Source organism: Cottoperca gobio, chromosome 12, assembly GCF_900634415.1.
Source record: "Cottoperca gobio chromosome 12, fCotGob3.1, whole genome shotgun sequence".
NCBI lineage: Eukaryota > Metazoa > Chordata > Actinopteri > Perciformes > Bovichtidae > Cottoperca > Cottoperca gobio.
The window spans coordinates 6,211,524-6,232,116 of NC_041366.1; the positions used below are offsets into that span (position 1 = coordinate 6,211,524).

At 39.7% G+C, this 20,593-nt stretch overlaps 1 protein-coding gene across 1 annotated transcript; it reads left to right on the plus strand.

Moving 5' to 3' along the window:
• The first annotated feature begins 2,356 nt into the window (after positions 1-2,356).
• Positions 2,357-20,573, plus strand: vsig8a (V-set and immunoglobulin domain containing 8a). Its single transcript, XM_029445062.1, has 7 exons — positions 2,357-2,450; positions 3,510-3,685; positions 5,460-5,664; positions 8,156-8,308; positions 8,685-8,807; positions 10,749-10,890; positions 20,357-20,573. Exons 1-7 carry the CDS (start codon positions 2,357-2,359, stop codon positions 20,571-20,573), a joined length of 1,110 nt encoding a protein of 369 aa, XP_029300922.1.
• The last annotated feature ends 20 nt before the right edge of the window (positions 20,574-20,593 follow it).

Consider the following 20,593-nt stretch of genomic DNA (forward strand, 5'->3'; position numbering starts at 1 on the left):
TCATGAAAAGAAAAATCTTTCTGATAAATGAAAGTTGTTTGTGGGGTGTTTTGTCATTCAGATCTACAATTAACACAGATTTGTTTTTAACTAGCTGGTGAATCAGAGAACAAATACGATACAGAACTTAAGAGTGATGCACTTGAGTTTAATCTGTTGTCTGTCTGCACTCCAGTATGAAACTCCAGAGATGTTGAAACGTGTCTGATCAGCTGCAGCATCCCATCAATAACACATGATATCCAGTGAGGGGGCATGTTGGCTGCTAAAAGACTTTTCGTGAACCATGCTCTTGTATAGCATGCTCCTCGCAGATCCCTCATCACTCCTCAGAGCAGAAATAAGAGCTTTGGAACGGTCTTCAAAATGCAGCACCAGAACAACTTCTGGTTCAGGCGAGGGCGAGGAGCGTTTAAAATATCAAATGGGAGACCTGGGATGCACCCTTTGAGCTGGTTGTGTTGTCAGATTTAATCAGGCGTCAGAAGCTGCTGTCAGACTTTTGTGCCACTGCTGGAAAGACAGGGACGTCTGGTGGAGCTTTGTTAGACACTCGAAGCACATTCATGGCCCTTTGAGAGAGTCAATGTTCCCGTGTTGTAGCTGGCTCAGCAGCTCTACGAGAGGCTCTCCAGTGTACACGTCCATGGGGGAGTATCAGTGCATACTTAAATGCACTACTTACAACGCTTAAAGTTACTGTTTGTAATCCCTAAAAAGCTTTTTGTAGTAATTATCTGCAGGCACATAAGGCAATTAAACACCAAAATGTGGAGTTCCTCTTTAAGTTCTTGGGTGTCCACATTTCACCTGTCTGTGTAACTGTATCTGCTGCACCAGTGACTTCATTGTGCTGGTATTTATTGTGTGCATTGACAGTAAAGTAAATCTAATCTAATCTAACTTTGTCTATCTGCTGTTTGGTACTTGGCGAGTAGCGTACAGTACAAAAGGACGTCCTGAACAGTTGCAACTGTTATTGTTATGTTATTTTTTTCATATTAAAGTAATTATGAAAACTGAGGAGAACCAGTTCCATGCTTTCAAAGCACTTGCAAAGAATTTCCTCCAGCAAAATCCATCCCATTCGTAGACAAATGTTTATTTCCATAAGTCCTTCTTTAAAGCAGCTGTGTAAATGAGCCTCTCATATTTAAGAGTGGGTGTGTGGGGTCAGAGGGAAGTTTAGCTGTTTTTAATATGGATCTGTCGCTGACAACTCTACTTCATGGTTATGAATAAAAATGTTTTTATGGAAGAAATTTCCCATAGCTTGTCAAATAAATGGTGTTGACAACAAGAGGAGATTCACATGACTATTAAAAAGAAGTGTTTGAGATTTTTATACAACAGGAGATAAAGCTTTTGCTCCTTTTATAACTAATCCATTTCTGCATGCGTCTGCTGAAGGACATTTCCCTGTAGATCTGGCACAGAGATAAGCTCTGTACTTTTTTCATAAATCCTTGGTATTGTATATAAACCTTGCTGCCTCTGGGTTGTGGCTGAACAACCAGTTTCTTGTCACTTGAGACCTCATGCTCTCTTTGTCGTCCTTATTATTTACAACCTTCTTATTGTGTTTCCCTGTGCAGGTCGGAGGCAGATGATTTTCTTTTTTAATGAGTTTACATTTTGACTTAATTTAGTTTTTTTATTCAAATAAATGAAGAGAAGTTAGACACAGATGGGAATATGTGCAGACAGTCAGACAACTAAATGAACATATACTCATAGAAATATTATTGACTATAGACAAAGCAGCATTGTGTTGCAGATGTTTTGCTTTCAGAACCGTTCAGCTCTCATCAAATTGGCACCCTGAGTATGCATCATCACAAACCTCATCTAATTAGATGGTCACTCCTCCAGTTTCACAATGGATTGCTTTCTATTGTTCTGCAGCTGCCCGGGCACCAATTTTCTCAAGAACATTCTCATTTCACATGATTTAGTTTCTTTAGTCGCTGTGGTAATTAAAAAGTGCTAAATAGTGTTAAATTCAAAATTAACAGCTGAATGACAATACCAAGGCAACCTCCTTGTAAACAGGTAAAACAGGTGGAGCAGCCATCCAACCAGAAGGCTTTATGGTAATAAGGAGGAGAGTTGAGAAGGAGTTCCCTGTAAAGCAAGAGCAGCTGCTTGATCCTTTGTATTGCATTGCCTGACGTTTGGAAGTAGTATCTGCATTCAGGTAATATCTATAGAAACTTGCTCAACTGCTTGATCTTCTACATTCATGCTTGTTATTTATCCTGCTTTGAAGATTGTTAAAGATGTGAAGACACTGTACTGTATGTTTTTGTTTTTGACCGTTCGCTCTTCATGATTTTATCATGGTAACAGGACCACTATGTTGAGAAAAAGCTGCAGTCGTTTGAGATCAGCTTTCTTCCCGCCATGGTTGTCCATCTACTTGTTATGCACTGCAAGTCTCTTGAGCACGGGTAAGAATACAGACACACAAGCACACACATCCAGATACAGTGACTCTGCCCTGTGTTATCTACTCCATTGTGTTTCATGGCATGGCATTGTATGAAGGTTTTTCCTGGAAATGCTCTTCATAGACCCTCATGCCTCGTCTCTGTTGCTGAGCTGTAGTGTTGTGGTGTAAGCTTCCCCATGTGTTACCATGGCGCTCACTGCCTCCAGATGACTCCCTAATGTTCCAGGGATTTAAGTTCATATGTGTTGTTGTTGTTCAGGGTTCCTATGTGGCTGCTAATAGACTGAGCTGCAGATCTCAAATGCACATCTAGTTTGAGAAAAGTGAAATTGGAATATGTTTGTGTGCGAAATGTAAAGAGTAATATTTGCTTGTACTTTAATACAAAAAAACCTAATAGTTGGAATATGACCACTGGAGTGAAACAGAACACTTGAACCTCTAAACACTATAAATATTGAGCAATTAATCCTTCAGGCCACATCCTCTTGAAAATCCAATTTCAGTCTAATTCCAATGTTGTGCATATTTGTTATCGTAAAATGGAAACATAAAAAATAACTCTTAATGAATAATCATCTTGAGGCTTTTAACTTCTCTATGCTCCTTGTGGAACTAGCTCAAGATGTTTGCAAACTACAGAAAGTAGCTTCTCTTGTTGAACATATGGTGAAGAACAAAAAAATAAAAAGTGTGTAGGTTTTATTTTGCAGATGTTCATACTTACTACTACTTCATACATTGATTTTTTTCTGGAGCGCTGCTTGTGGAGCTCGTGTTTTCTATAAAAAGATCTGCAATTCGTCCTGTTTTTATATTTCTGTGTGGAATTATATTTGTGTTCCGGATGCTTTTATAGCCAGACCTCCTCTGCAAAACAAATCAACTTATCCATAAAAAAGTGTGCATGGAAATACTAAACTGTGGCTCAGTGAATGTGGAAAAAGGTTTGCTGGATGAGAATACATAATAAGTATCATTGAGTATTACAATAAGGGATTACAAAATAGCTAATATGTGTTTGTGATTAATTTCAAGACTTTCTGAATTCTTTAAGAATTCAAATGTGCGCAAGGAATGCAAGTGACGTCCACGGGCCCGCAGAACATCCACAAGGCCGAGGGAGAGAGCGTGACTTTGGGCTGCAGTTACACACCGAGCCCATTCGACAACGGAGAACTTGACATCGAATGGTCTGTGGTCAGTCCAGACACCACGCAGAAAGATCAGATGGTAAGAGGCAGAATGAGAACGTTGCTATAAATGTATACGTATGATATATGGTGGTTGTGAAGCAGAATTCACTCGCTAGGTGAAGAACAAGCTGCAAGTGTGTGTGTGTGTGTGTGTGTGTGTGTGTGTGTGTGTGTGTGTGTGTGTGTGTGTGTGTGTGTGTGTGTGTGTGTGTGTGTCCATGAATCCATTCATTAATTTCGGCTGATCTGCTGCAGTTACTTAAAAGGCTCTGTAGGTTAAACAAGCAATTGGAGTTAATTAGAAGTATACTAATTGAATGCTGTCTCCACCTTTCCCTAAAATTAGTACCAAATTAGAAAGTTCTTTCCAAGAAATGAAAATGATGGACCTGTAAATTGAAAGCATTCTCCACCATTTTGAACTAATTAGGAATCAGAACACAATAAGGTCAACACTAAGGTTAGAAACCACTGTACAACCATATGTCATATTTCCACTGCATGGTACGGCATGGCTCGACTCAATTCGACTCGCTCTTTTTTGGTTTTCTATTAGCAAAAGTTGTGGATAGTGCCTGGTTCTTTCTTTGGGACCACCTCGGTCGAGGTTCCAAGCAATTTGAGCTGATACTAAGGGTGGGGTGAAAACACTGCAGACCACTGATCAAATCTATCTATCAATGACACACTACGCAACATATCATGTACGGTGTACTATTGGCGAAGTTCAGACGTTCCTCTGTTGCCGATGAAAGGATTCAGCGATTGTCGGGATGAAGATGACAGTTTCACGCACAGTCGCGATGACAATGAGCTGAAAATTGCGCCTTCACTGAGAGGGTTCTATCTGCAGTGGAACACGAAATAGAGAAAAGGACCCGTTGCCAAAACATCTGTAGTGGAAATTAGGCTTTAGTCTCATGACCTGTGCCTTATGACAATCATCTTTAAAACATCTAACCTATTTACACTTCTTCTCAAATCGTTGAAATTCTATCCCCCTCAAGTGATTTGTTTGTTACAAGTCTAAATCAGAATTTAGTCCAGGAGGCTGGTGTGTGGATGAACTCTTACCACCTTTTTAACTGTATTCTATGAGTTAGTATTAAGTCATTAGTGTTGGAGAATTGAGAGGATGTTTTCTTCCCACATCTCTATATGCAGCAGACGCTTTTTCACAGTCAATTGATATGATATTTGACCAGGTCCAGTATGTGCTTCTTTACATAAGTCACCATCGCAGATTATTGGTTCTTATTGAATGCTTTGTGCAGATAAAAACCTACGGTTCTTACCAGGCCTTTATTATGCCTCCGCACAGGATAACTACTCATTAGATTTTGGTGGTCAAAGGTTAAGTTCACTGTGACCTCACAAAACATGTGTTTGGCCATAACTCAAGAATGCCTCTGCTAGTGATGACATGTTCACTGTCTAATAGGTTAAAATGATGAAGTGATGACATTTTGGAGAGACATGGGTGTGAACTGCAGGCTTAAAGCTGCCTTGATTTTTAGCCACTGGGGGACAGAGAAACTCAAAAAGCGACTGACGAGCACACAGCCCTGACATACTGTCACACTATAAAGTTGTGTGCTAATGTGTTGGTAATGTGCCTAATAAGAATGAGAGGCACAGACAGGAAATAACATTATCTTCAGTAAGACACAGAACATAAGCCTTCATTTGTTTCTGTGTTTCTTTCCTTCTGATTAATGTCACTCTGAACGCAGGGTGGCGGGCAATTTGACACATTCCATTTTCAGCGAATTTAATCATGTTGTTAAAACTTTCTTTCTTTTTTCCATCAGCTAATTTCCTTTACCAGCGGCACTAGATACATTCACGGTAACCACGCTCTTACCAAAGGGCTCAGCTTTGCCGCTCCTGACCCCTCAATGGGCGACGCTTCGATCTCAATCGCTCTGCTGTCGCCTGCTCATATTGCTACCTACCAGTGTAAAGTGAAGAAACCCCCTGGAGTGGACATGCGTAAGGTGTCCCTGGTGGTCATGGGTAAGACAGGGCGTTGGGGTTGCATCCTGGGATTGGCACATGTTACCTGGTTACATTATTTCTGACCTTTTGACAACTATAATTCTGTTTGATTTTAAAGAGAATGCAGCTACATGCATTTTTGGGTTGTCTGTTCCAGTGAAGGTTACATTTCCTTGTCACATGCCAGTATGCATTAAACTTGCAATTTGCTACAAAGCTGATTTTAAGGTACCTGCTATCAGGCTCACTTTCATCTTTTTAGACTTCTACTACATTACCACAATGATGTGTATCCATTAGTGGTTTGTGGAAGTCAGTTCTGTTCAAGGTCACATGGATGTCAAAGAGAACTAATATGATGACTCTCTCAGTGTCTGTTGTTATAAAAGGCTTTTCTAAGTCAGGCTTAGTTCTCTTCAAGACAAATCCTTTATTTAATGAGAAGTTGCTCCCTTAATTCAGGTAAATCTTTCTCTAGTGACTAATAATAAAATGTCTCTGCAATGTGAGAACACAGATTTGACTCAAAACACACACATGCACAAAAACACATTACCCAAAACGATAACTTTAAAAACATTTTTACACAAATTGATGGTTTCCCACCATTCACTGTTTGATCTGTTATGGTCAACATGTGCATAGTTTTACCAAACAATCTTAACTAAAGGTCCACTTACACAGTCATACTCATCAACTCATTCATCAGCACATCTGCTCATGGAGCAAACATATATAGGTGTCTTGATAGAGATAGCCGTGGTGGTTAAATGAGTTAGCATGAAGGAACATGGCTCTGGAAAGGTCTGTTTCCCTGAAACTGATGGATACAGATTGAGCAGTTGATGAGACACTGAAAAAAAGGCGACACTAATTTGAAATGACACTTCACTTAGAGCCATTTGTCAGCATATTCAGTCTTAAAATTGGCCAGAGGGGTAAAGTAATTTACTTGATTCTAGTCCAAATCATCTTGTTTGAAGAGTGTGAGCAGTAACTGGGGAAGAGGAGGAGGACGTCTTATTGGCAGATTTATTTATTACGATTTTCCGACTGACAACTGAAATAAATAACCTTTTACAAAGATGTTTCATGATTGAGCAAATAATTGGCCCAGTTAAAAAAACTTTCGGGAGCTATGTGGAATCTAAATTCAAAGAATGAAACACAGTGTCTCTCAGAATATAGTTTTAAAGGAGAATTTTAATTGTTCTCATTACAGCTTTAACGATGCCTTGACAGCTTTGTTAAATTCCTTTTTCAAAAACCGGAAATTCACAAAACATTTATACCTATATAGGCCTCAAATCTTTTTCCTTTTCCCTAGAGTTCTTGTTAATGGACCTGCTTGTACATTAAACAGCGGCGATAATTACAAGTAATGGACAAAATGTTATTTTTTCACATTCGTAGCCTAAATCTGAGTGGAATTAAATTAAAGAAATTAACATAAAATGTTCAAAAAGCATCATTGTTTCACATAAATATTACGTTCCTCATCTATTATTCTCTAGGAATAAGTTGTGTGGACAAATGTGATTGCCTAATGATATAAGGTGAAACTAACTTGAATATACGTATAATAGTTATAATAGAGTTTTGCTTTAAAACGAGCTGATCAGCCAAATCAAAGTTAAAAAATAACATCCTCAAATCATTGCATTTAAATCTAGCTCATCATTATCTACAAGCCAAGTTCTAATGTCAGTGTGTTTGAGCTCTGGAGGTCAGAGTTTTTTAAACAAATCATTTTATACAAGAAACTGATTTTTTGACCAATGGTCAAGTCCGTAGTCCGTGTTTACCAACTTTAACTGACCTTGTTGTAGTTGACCTAAAGTATTTTTGAAGACTTTTTGCTTTTAAAACTCTGCTAGGCATCAAAGCTGTATCAGATCAAATGACATCTTCCTTGATGAAAACCAGCAGAGGGTTAAATGAATATCTGCATCAAAGCCTCACATATCGATAGACAGCCTGAAGCTGTTTTCATGCTAACAGCAACACAGTCCTCAGAGGCAACAAATCATTTTATAGATCAGGTGTTTTGTATGATCCTGAGCAGGATAAGTGGTTCAGAGAATACAATAATAGATGGATGGACTTCCAGGTCTATTCTCCACAAGTATCGTGTAATGCAATCAATCTCACCCTAATCACTTCCAATCTCTTCCAAAACATGACCGTACTTCATGTTTCTGCCTTGTCATTCCTAACTCATCAAGCTTACATTCCATGTCAATTTAGATGTTGAAATATATGTTTACTATGTATATATTTATGTTTTCGTATAAAGAAAAATTAAAGAAAAATGTAAATTTTATAGGATTTTTAAGTGATAAAATACACCAGTGTTGGTATCACCCATCTACTGTATATGTTATGAATATGTGTTATTAAAGCCGTAATCCAAATCGTTCCTCCAATTTCCTCTTACAGCTAAGAAGCTGTACTGAAAAAAGAATGGAAATGGCAGTGCGAAATGATCTGTTTTGTCGTATGATTTCAGCGAAGCCGTCAGTGCCTAAATGCTGGGTGGAGGGAGGGGAGCTGGTCGGCGAGGCTGTGTCTCTGCACTGCAAGTCTGCAAAAGGCTCCACTCCCTTAAGATACACGTGGAGGAGACAAAGTGCAGGCCCCATCCCTGCTGCAGCCACACAGAGTAAGTGTGACCTCTGCTGACGTCATGATGCTACTACAGATCAAAGAGAGTGTGTGTGTAGGGTGTGGGGTGTGGGGGGGGTCTTAGAAGGACTCTGGTGCATTATCGCTGTTTGCTGTTTCTCCCCATTGAGGTTTCACTCTTCATAACACAAAACATGTTGTTGACATAATGGGTAAGAATCTGTGTGAGCAGGTCTTCTCCTTCTTAGAAATCTTCATATATTTAAGTGATAATGTGTAAAAACCGTGAGCCTTAAGTCCATGTCGCTTCAACTATTCTACCTGTAGAGGAAGCACCCAGCAACCCTCTCTGACGTATCTTTATTGTATGTATAACACATGTACAGCACATTACTTAACATGTGTTCTTTCAGACAGCGCGACTGGGGAGCTGAAAATCGGAAACCACTCGCAGAGCTTCACAGGATTCTACCTTTGTGAGGTGAACAATGCTGTGGGAGTCGAACACTGCCGGATTAACCTGAAAGCGAACAAACGTAATGGAACACACACCCCCACACAGAATGTCCCTGTTCACACACATTACGTGATGCACACGTGCGCTCATGAAAGACCTAGATTTCATCCTCTTCAGTCTTCTCTCTCTGTAGTTGTGCCACAAGCTCCCCATTCTCACACGCAGGGTTTTAACCACTGCACTTTGTAACATCAGGGTGTTCTCCTTATTACATTGTCTAATCATGACAGAATAAGGTCACAAAATCGATTTATTCACAAAAGACAAAACATTTCTTTCCATCCGCTCCACATCACTGACTTCCTGCTGCTAAGTCACAAAGTCAAACAGGAGTAATGCTGAAATAACTGCCTTTAATGTCGACAGAAATCAAGTGGACTCAATAAAAGCACAGCAATAGTTGGCACAGTGTAAAAAGGTAAAAAGAAATCCAGAAATCCCCTTATGTGTCCATGTGCAGTATTACCTCTGAAAAAGACTTGCAGGGAAAGATTCTGGTGACTGTCAGAGCACCAGGATGGTGTACAGTCTGTGATTCTGCATATCTTTATGTAATAAATCCTCTCAAACAAGCCTTCTGCATTCCGCGGATTCATAAAATAAATGTGTCTCTGTGTGCCTCACGATCTGTGGAGCAGACCCCTTCCATTACATTCTGCCGAGTCCATAACTAGAAAAGGAAAATGACTTTTCTCCCATTTCTGTTGTGATATAATTGCTTATTTTAAACTCTTCAGGCTTTTAAAATATATTTAATGAAATGATCTGAGAAGAGAACATCCCTCTTTGTCTGATGCTTATGAACATAGTGAAAACAATTGATCTTCATACTGTTTGGGGGTTCAGACAAAACATATGTATCTTGGACTAAAGAAAACCCTGGCAAAGTAATTGAATTCAATTGAGCCTCTCACAACGCCTTAAAAGAATAGTGACATTCTGGGAAATGAAACCTATTGGCTTAATAGCCTTCTTGCCAAGAGTTAGATGAGGAGGTCGATACTGCACCCCCCAAGAAATAGTCCGGTTATGTGTCGGGGGTCTTGTCAACACTGTGAGGTTGCCAGAGAAGTTACTGTGCCCGGGCCGAAATAGTTTGGCACATAACCCCTCGTGAAACCACAACTTTGACAGATGTAATGTGTGAATGATGTAGTAAGCGCTAGATGTGCGAGTGATGTGTAGTAAGCGCTAGATGTGCTGGAACCTCCGCACAGAGCCAGGTTAGTTATTTGCTCCACCAGGGAGGTTATGTTTGTGGCTCGCTCTGTGTGTTTGTTTATCAGTAGGTTTATGGAAAGAAATGCTGGCCAGATTTTCATAAAACTTAATGGAAGAGTGTAGCATGGGCCAAGAACCATTACATTTTGGAGCTGGTCCAAAACACAAGGCGGATACACAAACTAAGTTTCACATTCCCTGACCTTGCGAGATAGGGCATCTGTGCTGCATTCAGAAAACTTAGTTCCAGACTGGGAACATTCATGTGAACGCCTCCTCAAGTCAGATCAACAGCTGGCCTTGGAGGAGGTCTGCGCTCTTCAAATGCCATTTTAGTTTCCCCTGTTTCCAGTTTTTGTACTAAACTAGCGACCTGGCTACTGGCAGCAGCTTCATCTCTAGCATACAGATAAGAGTGGCATTTGTCTTCTTATCTAACTCTCGGCAAGATAGCAAAGAAGCTTAGTTCCCAAAATGTTGAACTATTTACTACCCTTAAAGAGAAGGCTGTGTTTCTTATTGTCGTGGACATTTTTGGCAATGCATGATTTTTATTGGACAGGGACAATACAATCTGTATCGAGGTGTTGTGAGAAGACATTATTTAACTTGAAAGGTCCGTAAGCACTCTGCACTGGACAGTAAGAATAACACAGTAATGGGTTCTTCACACTTTGTTCCTTTCTGCCACAGAGTTTTCTGAGTGAATAATTCACTGTTATTCATGGTGACTTTACAGCTCCAAATAGAGCAGCGGTGATAGTCAGCACCATTGTGGGTTCTCTGCTCCTCATCTTCATCCTGCTGGTGTTCATCGGGCTCCTATACTGGAAGCTGAGCAACAGACATCGCTTTGAGAAAGAATTCTCCAATGACATCAGGTACTGTACGGCACTGCAGGGACAGCAGGGACAGCAGGGAGCGTTAGTTGTTGGCTGCTTGACAGTTAGATAACTGAGCTGCTGTATGGAGGACACACACACACACACACACACACACACACACACACACACACACACACACACACACACACTGTATTGCAAGTTTCTGCTGTTCATTTATCGACAAAAAGTCCCATAAGTAAGATTATTTTTGTGTTGGGCATACTAGTCAACCTGCCGGTTTATGTAAAAGGATATGAACATATGGACATTATTGTGCGCACTTGCACATATTTTAACATTTGCATAAATGAGTAATAATATGTTTTTTCAATTTACGACACACGTGAGAAAGCACAATAAATTGACATCAGCAACCAAGCTTTAAAAGATAGAGAGACAATTATAAATATGTATTTATGAGATATAAAACAACGCTAATCAAAGCCATTCAGATAAGAAAGGAAACAACATCCCAGACTTGAATTAAAAACAGAAAATTGGAAAGAAACATGTTAATACAACACAAGTGAGAGACAATTACACAAGTCTAGGTAGGGTTCTTCCAAATGTTAGGATTTTATTTCATTTCTCCATGTTCACACTTAATTATGCAACTATACAATCTCATAAGAAGCTTCACATTGTGTAGAACAATTTGATGAAATCCTTTTGAAATCCGAGGTTTTATATGACAAGTGAACAAACAAACTTCTTCAGGTACATTGATGACAATGTACCTGTTGTTTGCTTTAGTAGAATTCATCAACGGTTAGCAACTTTTTCTTCTTGTTGATTTTCTCCATCTTCCTTGGAAGCATGAGACGCTCTCGTAGGGTCAACAAACCTTCTTGTGTGTTCTTGTCTTAGACTTGCAGCACCAGTTTATTAAATCTTGACACAATGAATGAATGAATATGTCCTCTTTATGACTTTAGAAAGACTTTCCTTGATAAAGCTATTGTATGTCTATTTAATTAAAGGTTAGATTCAGCTTTCAGTACATAAACTTTAGAAATATATTGTTTGGAATTTGAATCTTAAACTCTGGAAGGAGCAGAAACTATGAGCAGGCATAACTGGATTTTAAAGCAAAAGTTTGACAATTTGTGAAATGACAGCAAGTTAGAAAAGATTATCATACCAGTCCATTGAATATGATGCTACAAGCAGGATACAGAAAGCTTAGCTTAGCATAAAGACTGACCACCAGAAAACAGTAGCCATAGCAACATCTGCCTACCAGCACCTCAGGACACATCGTCCCTGTAAACCGGCAGACTGTTGTTTTTATGAAATTAACTTATTTAAAATATTGCGTTCATTAGTGGGCTTTAGAAGTTCTTGTTTTACCATTGGACAGAGCTAAGCTAGATGTTTCACTGTTTCAAGTCTTTTTGCTAAGCTAAGCTAAGCTAACCAGCTGTTGGCGTGGCTGTAGCCTTATATTTGACAGAAAGAGTTGTAACTATCTTTTCATCTAACTCTCTTCCAGAAAGCAAACGGGAGTACTTCCCAAAATATCAAACTATGTCTTTGAGAGGTTCATTGATCTTGTTGCCTCGGAAGAAAACAGGATGATATCCGTTTCTGCCCTCCCATCCCCATCCTGCCCATCTTTAAACCCTGTTTCCTTTAGCATCGAAGGCAAAACCTTCACGTTCAGCTAACGTTTAGGCCAATATCGTCATGATGCATGTTGAGAATGAACCAATAAGCGTTTAAAAACCAAATCTAAAGAGTACAGGAGTAATGCAGAGACACCCATGTGGCTTCAGTGTCAGTGGAGGTAACTCTTTGACTACGTCTAGATTTTAAAGGTGTGTCTAGAAATGGTTTGTGCAAGGCCCAGGACAAGAGGGCTTTGCAGCCGGTGATTAAAACCACCCAGAACTACACTGGTACAAATCCAACAAGCATCAGTGATATTGGTGAGATGAGGTGCCTACACAGAGCCCAAAGGATATTAAAATACTATACCCACCTCAGTAATAGCCCATTCACCCTGCTGCCAACTGGCAAGCAATACAGAAGTATCTGCTGCTGTACCACCAGACTAACAGAGCAGCTTCTTTCCTCAGGCTGTAAGACTCCTCAACGCCTCCTCCTGTACTACACCCCTTGGGTAGCATAAGGGACTACAACGTGCATTTTGTTGTGCAACCCTGCGTTGTCGAATGACAATAAATGAACTCTGAATAAATAAATAACCTAAAAGGAGTTGAATGTCACAGAGGGATGATTTTATTATTTTACTAAGTTTAAAGTTCCTTGGAATTCAAACTGCAGAAAGGAAACTGCCTTTGAGAATGTATGCTACGGTAATGTCATTGTTGTACGCATTAGTTTAGCATATCAAACTTACAAATCTCGGAGTTACTGTTGCACCAATAGACAGTCGTGTGTGAAAAAATTAACCATGTAAGAGAAGAAATAGTCCTTTGTTGTCTGTTTGGAGTTGAAACTCTGCTCTTAACAGAAAGAGTTCAAATGTAATGTTTACGTCCCTAAACAGTATCAGCTAAACACCACTGTTCTGCTACCACACATACATTATTTATTATTATGTTTGCACATTTGCACATTTGTTTTGTGACCATTTTCCCTTTGTCAAGTGTGATGGTTTTCAATTTTATTTTAATTTGCTGCAGGCAGCACAGTTTTCCCTCTGCCCTGTGAATATAAACAAGCTTTTATAAAGCGAAACCATCTAACAAATGCATATCAATGTCAGTGAAGGCCACCTCCAAATGAAAAATACCACTTAGAACAAAATGGTAGAGATCAACACATCTCATGCTTACACATTTGGTGTTGCTTTAGGGAAAGGCTGGTATAAATGTATTAGGACAACACTTAAATAGACATTTAAATAAAGAGATTGAAGTAATGAAAATAAATGCAATACATTATCCAAAATAAGGTGCTTTATATAGTTTTAAATCAGTAATACATTGCTGCTTGCAATCTCAATGTGTTTATGTTTTGAAGGTACAGCAAACTCCCTTGAAAACAAACTATATACACTATATTAGTGTTGTGTAGGATACATGATGGCTAACAGCACTTACAACCACTCAGGTGGTTGTCATTGAAGGATGGAGCCATATAACTAAAACGTTTGTGTGTGTGTGTGAGAGAGAGAGAGAGAGAGAGAGAGAGAGAGAGAGAGAGAGAGAGAGAGAGAGAGAGAGAGAGAGAGAGGAAAAGGAAGGACAGGAGAGCAAGAGATGTGCAATATGTTTGTGTCTTTGTGCTTGAATTAATAAGCCACCTGTGAATTGTTGGAAACTTACACTTCCAAACTTCCTTGTGTGTGTGTGTGTGTGTGTGTGTGTGTGTGTGTGTGTGTGTGTGGCCTGGAGATTTTGTCACTGTAATAGCGTCGCAGCCGTGCAAGATGCTGTCACGAAATTTAGTAAAAGTGTAGATGAGATCAAAATGGTCCATTTGGGGACAAAACTCAAGCATCTACATCCAAGTGCAAGTATGCAATTAGTACATTTTCACTATAGTTGAGTTTATTTCAGTAGAGATCTCTCTACTGAGCTGGAACATTGCAAACTAGTTGAAATGGGAACTCCCTCGAACAGAAGGCTTTTTGGTCTCCTGATGACGTAAATCAGTGAACAGAATGCACAGCTGCTCCAGAGCCAATGTTCTGCAGTTGACCTCCCATCCTGTCATCTCAGACAGGGTTTCTCCTTTTGCATATAAACAGCCCCTACCCAAAACATTTGGAGGTATGGTTCATATGCAGTTCAAAACAGTCCACAAGCTTTCAAAGTAGATGTTGAAATGGGAGCAGTGTCAGTGTGGGAGGACAGTGTTGTGTACAAGAGACAGAGAGGCACTTCAAGCCACATTCGTTCTCCATATCTGTGATTTACAGGAGTTCCACTCTCTTCACATAATCATAGCATCGCAAGAAAAGCTCATAGAAGAGGGAGGACAAATCAGTAATCATTTGAGCCATGACAACAATGGCTCCTCTCACATACATCAGTTACTAAAGTGTTCAATGCTTGAGCGGGGAAAATAAGTTCAGATATGAGTCATGCAAAGTATCAAATCAGTTCAAGTACTGTATCCTCTGAATTAAAACAATCTACACTGAGCAAAAACAAGACTCCAACTCGGCATCAGGAAATTTGAATAGTAAAATAAACAAAACATCTACACTGAAAGGCAGACAGATGACAAAACTGATCACTACAATATCAACAGCTTTTATCTTCTCTGGAGCGTTTTTTCATGTGTCCACTGGCGACAGCAGTGGCCGGAGGCATTATGTTTTGCGTTGTCGCGTCTGTACCATTTTCGTGAGCGCAATATCTCAAGAATGCATTCAGGCAATTTCTTGAAATGTGCCCCAAACGTCCACATCGGCTCAGGGATAGAATGATTAGATTTTAGTGGTCAATGGTCAAGGTCACTATAACTTCACAAAACAGGTTTTTGGCTCAACTCAAGAATTCTCACGATAATTCTCACGCTAATAACCTCTATTAACTTTACACAAATATTTAATAGGATAAAATTATGAAATTTTGGACATTCTAGTTTATGATTTATGACCCAGAAGTACCTAAGTGACAGCCATGATGAAAAGTTTGATTTCTCCTAAAGATGAGGAAAGGAGCTTCAATGATTAACCTTGTTATCTCCTTTAGTATAGGATAAACTGTAAACTTGCACTTACTATTTAGCACAAAACAAAAAAAGTCCCTGATTCATTCTCTTTGTTGGTTCCTTGTCGCTGAATAGTAATTGCAGATATATTTTTAACAGCTACCCCACTGACATTTAATTTAATATACATTATTTTCACTGATATAAGCCATAACACTCAAATTGTCTTTTCCATCACAATAATCAAAGTGATGGAAATGACTGTTGTGGAAATTACATTTTTTCACATTTTAAAGAAAATCTCATGTGTTAGCATGCTAACATCTGCTTTAGAGCTAGCATTAAATAAACACAAAATAGTCGGTTATAATAGTTTTTATTTCTACATTTAAAGGATATATGAGCTATTTGGAAATGACAGCCAATAAACATATTTTTGATTGACCAAATATTTACCTTGATTTGATCTTATATCACTTCCCTTCATGGAGCTGTCTTTGTGCTGCAGCCATGTGCTCTCCTGTCACATGACTCTGGCTGTGATCACCAAGTTTAAGTTTTCAAGCGGAATTTAAAGGTTTCAGGATCAAAACTCAGAGCTTATTGTCAGGGTGTTTGCTGCATCAGAGATGGGCATTGAGGAGCAACCAACAGCTAACGAAAGACTTTCAATCACAGAAAAAGAAAAGACTAAGCTTTTGGTTGGTGGCGTTTCAGTGCCTGATCCCTTGACATTGCAGGATGGCTGGGTCAATGAAAACAACAGCATGACTTCTTGGCCGCCGATATATCTCAGCACACAAACAGAGGGGTGGAAAGGAGAGGAGTGAACTAGAGAATCACTGCACTCGTTTTTACGGCACTGGTTTAGCGGCTAAGGAAACTCACAGACCAATTACATGCAAATTAAGCCATCCCACGTGACAAGCGAGAGGCGCGTGACAGACGGAAAGACGAGTTACAGGGAGAGAAGACGGAGAAAGGGAGAGAAACACAGACGAAGAGACGAGTGAGCGGCAGACAGGGAGAGAACAATAACTACTCATGGCGCTCTCCAAGAAGAGAGACGTCAACAGAGCTGTCAACCCAGAATGGACTCATTCGTTCATCCTTCCCACTGGGAGCACAACACCAGCGTCTCATATGCTCAGAGACCGTGGTGCTCATTAACAGTGGTGCTGTGAAACGAGAAGAACATTATACATATCTACAGTATTTTATATATATATATCTGTATATATATATATATATATATATATATCTGTATAGTTCAATGTTAAGTGACAATAAATATTGATCTAAATGTTTTTAAATTGTACTTTCTTTAGTTGATGACGTGCAGACGTTGATACAGCTACTAGGATACTTCAATATGTATCACACTAATCCATAACGCAAGTTAGACATTATGATTTCTCTAACTGGACCTCTTAGAATTTTAGTTGAATACCCCTGTACTATACTATGCCTTTTTATTCAACATACTTTACTATGACATTTATTTTTTCATACTATACTTTCACTTTTTTCTTTATTCTATCCTATGACGTCTTTTTTGCAATACTATACTGCAGAGGTGGCCAACCCGCAGTTCTCGAGCCGCATGCGACTCTTTGCCCAGTTTCATGCAGCTCTTCAGTTCATATCGAATTATTTGTGAGTGTGTGTATGTGTGCTGTCAGTATGAGAGCATGACAGTGAGTCTAATTTTGATGTGGCCCAAGAGCCAATCACAAAAATGCCTGCGATGCAGTGAACCAATCACCTTCGAGGGGGGGGGGGAAACCTATCGTAGAGTAAACACTATCTGACCATCTGAGTTCGATCCTAAAATGGCAGGGAAAAAATACACAGCTAAGCGAAAATATGAAGACCAACATAGGACATTTTATTAGAGTGGGAGAGTTCATATTCATATAAAAATGCTGCCTGACCTAGTGCAAAGTGTATTTGCGTTTCTTAACAAACTGAAACTGTTGAAGACACTTCTTCAAAAGGGTACAATTAGCGCATTTTCCCTCTCTGCTAAAAGCAAGCAGACAAGCTGAAATGCAACATTGGTTGAAACCCTGCACGAAAACTTTGCAACCCGGTTCCATGATCTACAGCTGAAAAGGTCACAGATTGCGTTCCTCGTCGACCCTTTTAATGCTGAGACGGACTGTTTGAAAGCCCCGCTAGTCCATACCTGTCAACATTGGAATTTCAAAATAAGGGAATTTATTTGCCGGACTCCGCCCAGCTCTCCAACAGCTCTCAGCCACCAATGTAAACGTAAACACATAAGGGACGATTTTTCTTGCTGGCGAACATCGCTTATTCCGCCGTGTGCGATGTTAACATCTGAATGGCACACTTTACAAAAAGCACGAGTTTGCCCGACTCTGCTTTTAATAAATAAGGGAAGGTCTCCTCCCATTGGTACTTACATAAAGTTTTAACTTGTTTTGCAGGTACAACTGCGTCTCCATCTATCTCCCGTTCACTGTGACTCATCCATATGTTGTCGTCTTTTTCTGTGTTATTGTTCCTGTTTTCTTCTTCTGTGTTTACTAGCGGATAATGTTTTTCAGCTAAAGTTAAACAATACTGTCATCTGCTTTACCGCAGGCCACTTTACATTTTTTTTAATTAGGCCTATTTTTTTTTCTGAAAGGTTAAAAATACGGGAAAATTACGGGAAAATATTTAAACGGGAGAAAATCGGGATAGAAGTAAAAATACGGGATAATCCCGGGAAAAACGGGAGGGTTGACAGGTATGCGCTAGTCACAGAGGAGGCGGTGGCCCAAGTTGGAGATGATTGAACTTTCTGAGGAAGACCAACTGAAACCTGTTCTGAGTGAAGGGACCCGTGAGTTCTGGAAAACTGTGCCAATGGAAAAAATATCCCAATGTCAAACGGGCTCCACTCAAGCTACTATCAATGTTTGGGTCAACATACGTCTGTGAGTCGGTGTTATCTACCCTGAAACACGTGATATCAAAGTATCGATCTGTTCTGACTGACACACATGTGAAAGAATTGCTTGGAGTGACCACAACGGAATACAAGCCAGATTTGAGGAGGATTGTTCAAGACAAGGAATGTCAGAAGTCCCACTAATTTAAAGAAGCAACATGCATAGGAAGATAAAACACACTGAGAATTTGTGTGTGAGAGTGCACACACTGTTCATTGTTGATAATAACTGGCCTCTGAATACTGGTAGGAGATGTTTAATTCAATTTCTCTCAATATTATGGTGTGTGACATTTACAATAAAGCTGTCTGAGCAGAGCTATGTGTGTGTGTCTGTGTGAGGGTGTGTGTGTCTTTGGGAGGGAGGGTCTTTGAGTGAGTGTGTGTGTGTGTGTGTGTGTGTGTGTGTGTATGTGTGTGTGTAAAGTTTTAGATTTTAATTTTGTCTGTGTGAGAGAGAGGGGAGGAAGAGAGTGAGGGAGCACAGAGAAAGGCTGAGAACAAAAGAGACAAGGCGGGGGGGGGGTGGTGCGCATCTGTGACTGTGTGTATGATGATAACATTTTTGGCTCTTAACCTCTGACTGGTTGGCCACCCCTGCTATACTGTGACTATGTTTTTCAACATTCTATACCTTGACATTTTTCGACATACTATACCGTAGTTTTCGAAGTCACATTATGATGTTTTTTTTCAACTTACTATATTATGACATTTTTCTAAATACTATACTATGACTTTTTTTCGACATAATATACTATGATTTTTTCTTTAAATACTATACTGTGACTTTTTTCAACTTACTATTCTGCAACTTCATTCGACACACTATACTATGACTTTTGTTATGACATACTGCCTGTTAAGATCATAGGTCAGGATGCAAATGAATAAAAAGTCAAATACAATGGACTTCAGTATCAGGCTTTAGACGTTAAAAAAACAAAAATAATTGTTTGCATGTTAATTGTTTTCAGAACAACCTTCTGTCATAAGATAAGATGAATAAACAACAGGGGAGGCGATCCTAAACCCTGCTTGACTTAAAGTGTATACTTGTTAACAGCAGTCCTGTCTTGTTGCATGGCAACACATACACACCCAGGAATCATAGCCCCGAAGACTTCAATAATAATATTTCAGCTTAACAAAAGAGCAGCAAAGCCAAAGTCAATCAGTTGTGCGGGTGTTCCCTTTTGACAGAAGCAGATCCCAGCTGGTACTGCAAAGTTACATAAATGCAAAGTAGCTTCTAAGCTTGAATGTTGGCAGTGCTGGGAACCGGCGAAGATTGTACTGCATGCTTTTTGTCAGTGTTAGCTGGTTGAAACCAGCACCAGAGCAAATGTTTTTCTTCAGTAGAAGAGAAGCAGTGAAAGCAGAGTCCAAAAGCAAATATTTAGCATAAATCTCAGTTTAGTAATCCTAGCCACTGTGGTGTGGAACATGGTCACAAGCCCACAGAAGGCAGCTGTTTTTTAAATCAGTTATCTTTTAGAAATAACATTAGTGTTTCGTGAAAGTAAGTGCTAAAACAATCTCACTTTTTTGTGACTTTTACAGACTAAACAATGTAATGATGACATGTTTTGTTATTCTCTACCCTATTAATCATAAACTGAGCCTATTCCCAACAATCTTTGTACTTGACGAGCAGTGCAGCTCTACTCCAAAGCTCCATAAATGAGCTTCATAGTTCTGATTTCATACTATGAAACTCAGCTTCTACAGCTGCTCCAGGGGGACTGTCCCTGCAGTTAGTTCACTGTAAGTCGCTCTGGGTAAGAGCATCTGCTAAATGACACGTAATGTAATGTAGTGAAATCCTTTAACGTTGTTGTTTCTCTCCCTCTGCTCTCTGATATCAAACAGGGAGGACGCTCCGCCTCCAGAGAGTCGCCCGGTCAGCCACCGTACGAGCAGGAGCACCAGCCAGCACCCACGGGCTCCTTACGGTCAGGTGGGCCTGACCGAGGTGAGCTCTTTCAATGACGGACGCACACACTCTCCCTCCAGCAACAGCCATGGACACACGCCGGTCAATTACACAGCAGTCGAATATGACAGCATGTACGGACACACAGTGTGACAATGAACAACAGAGCTGAA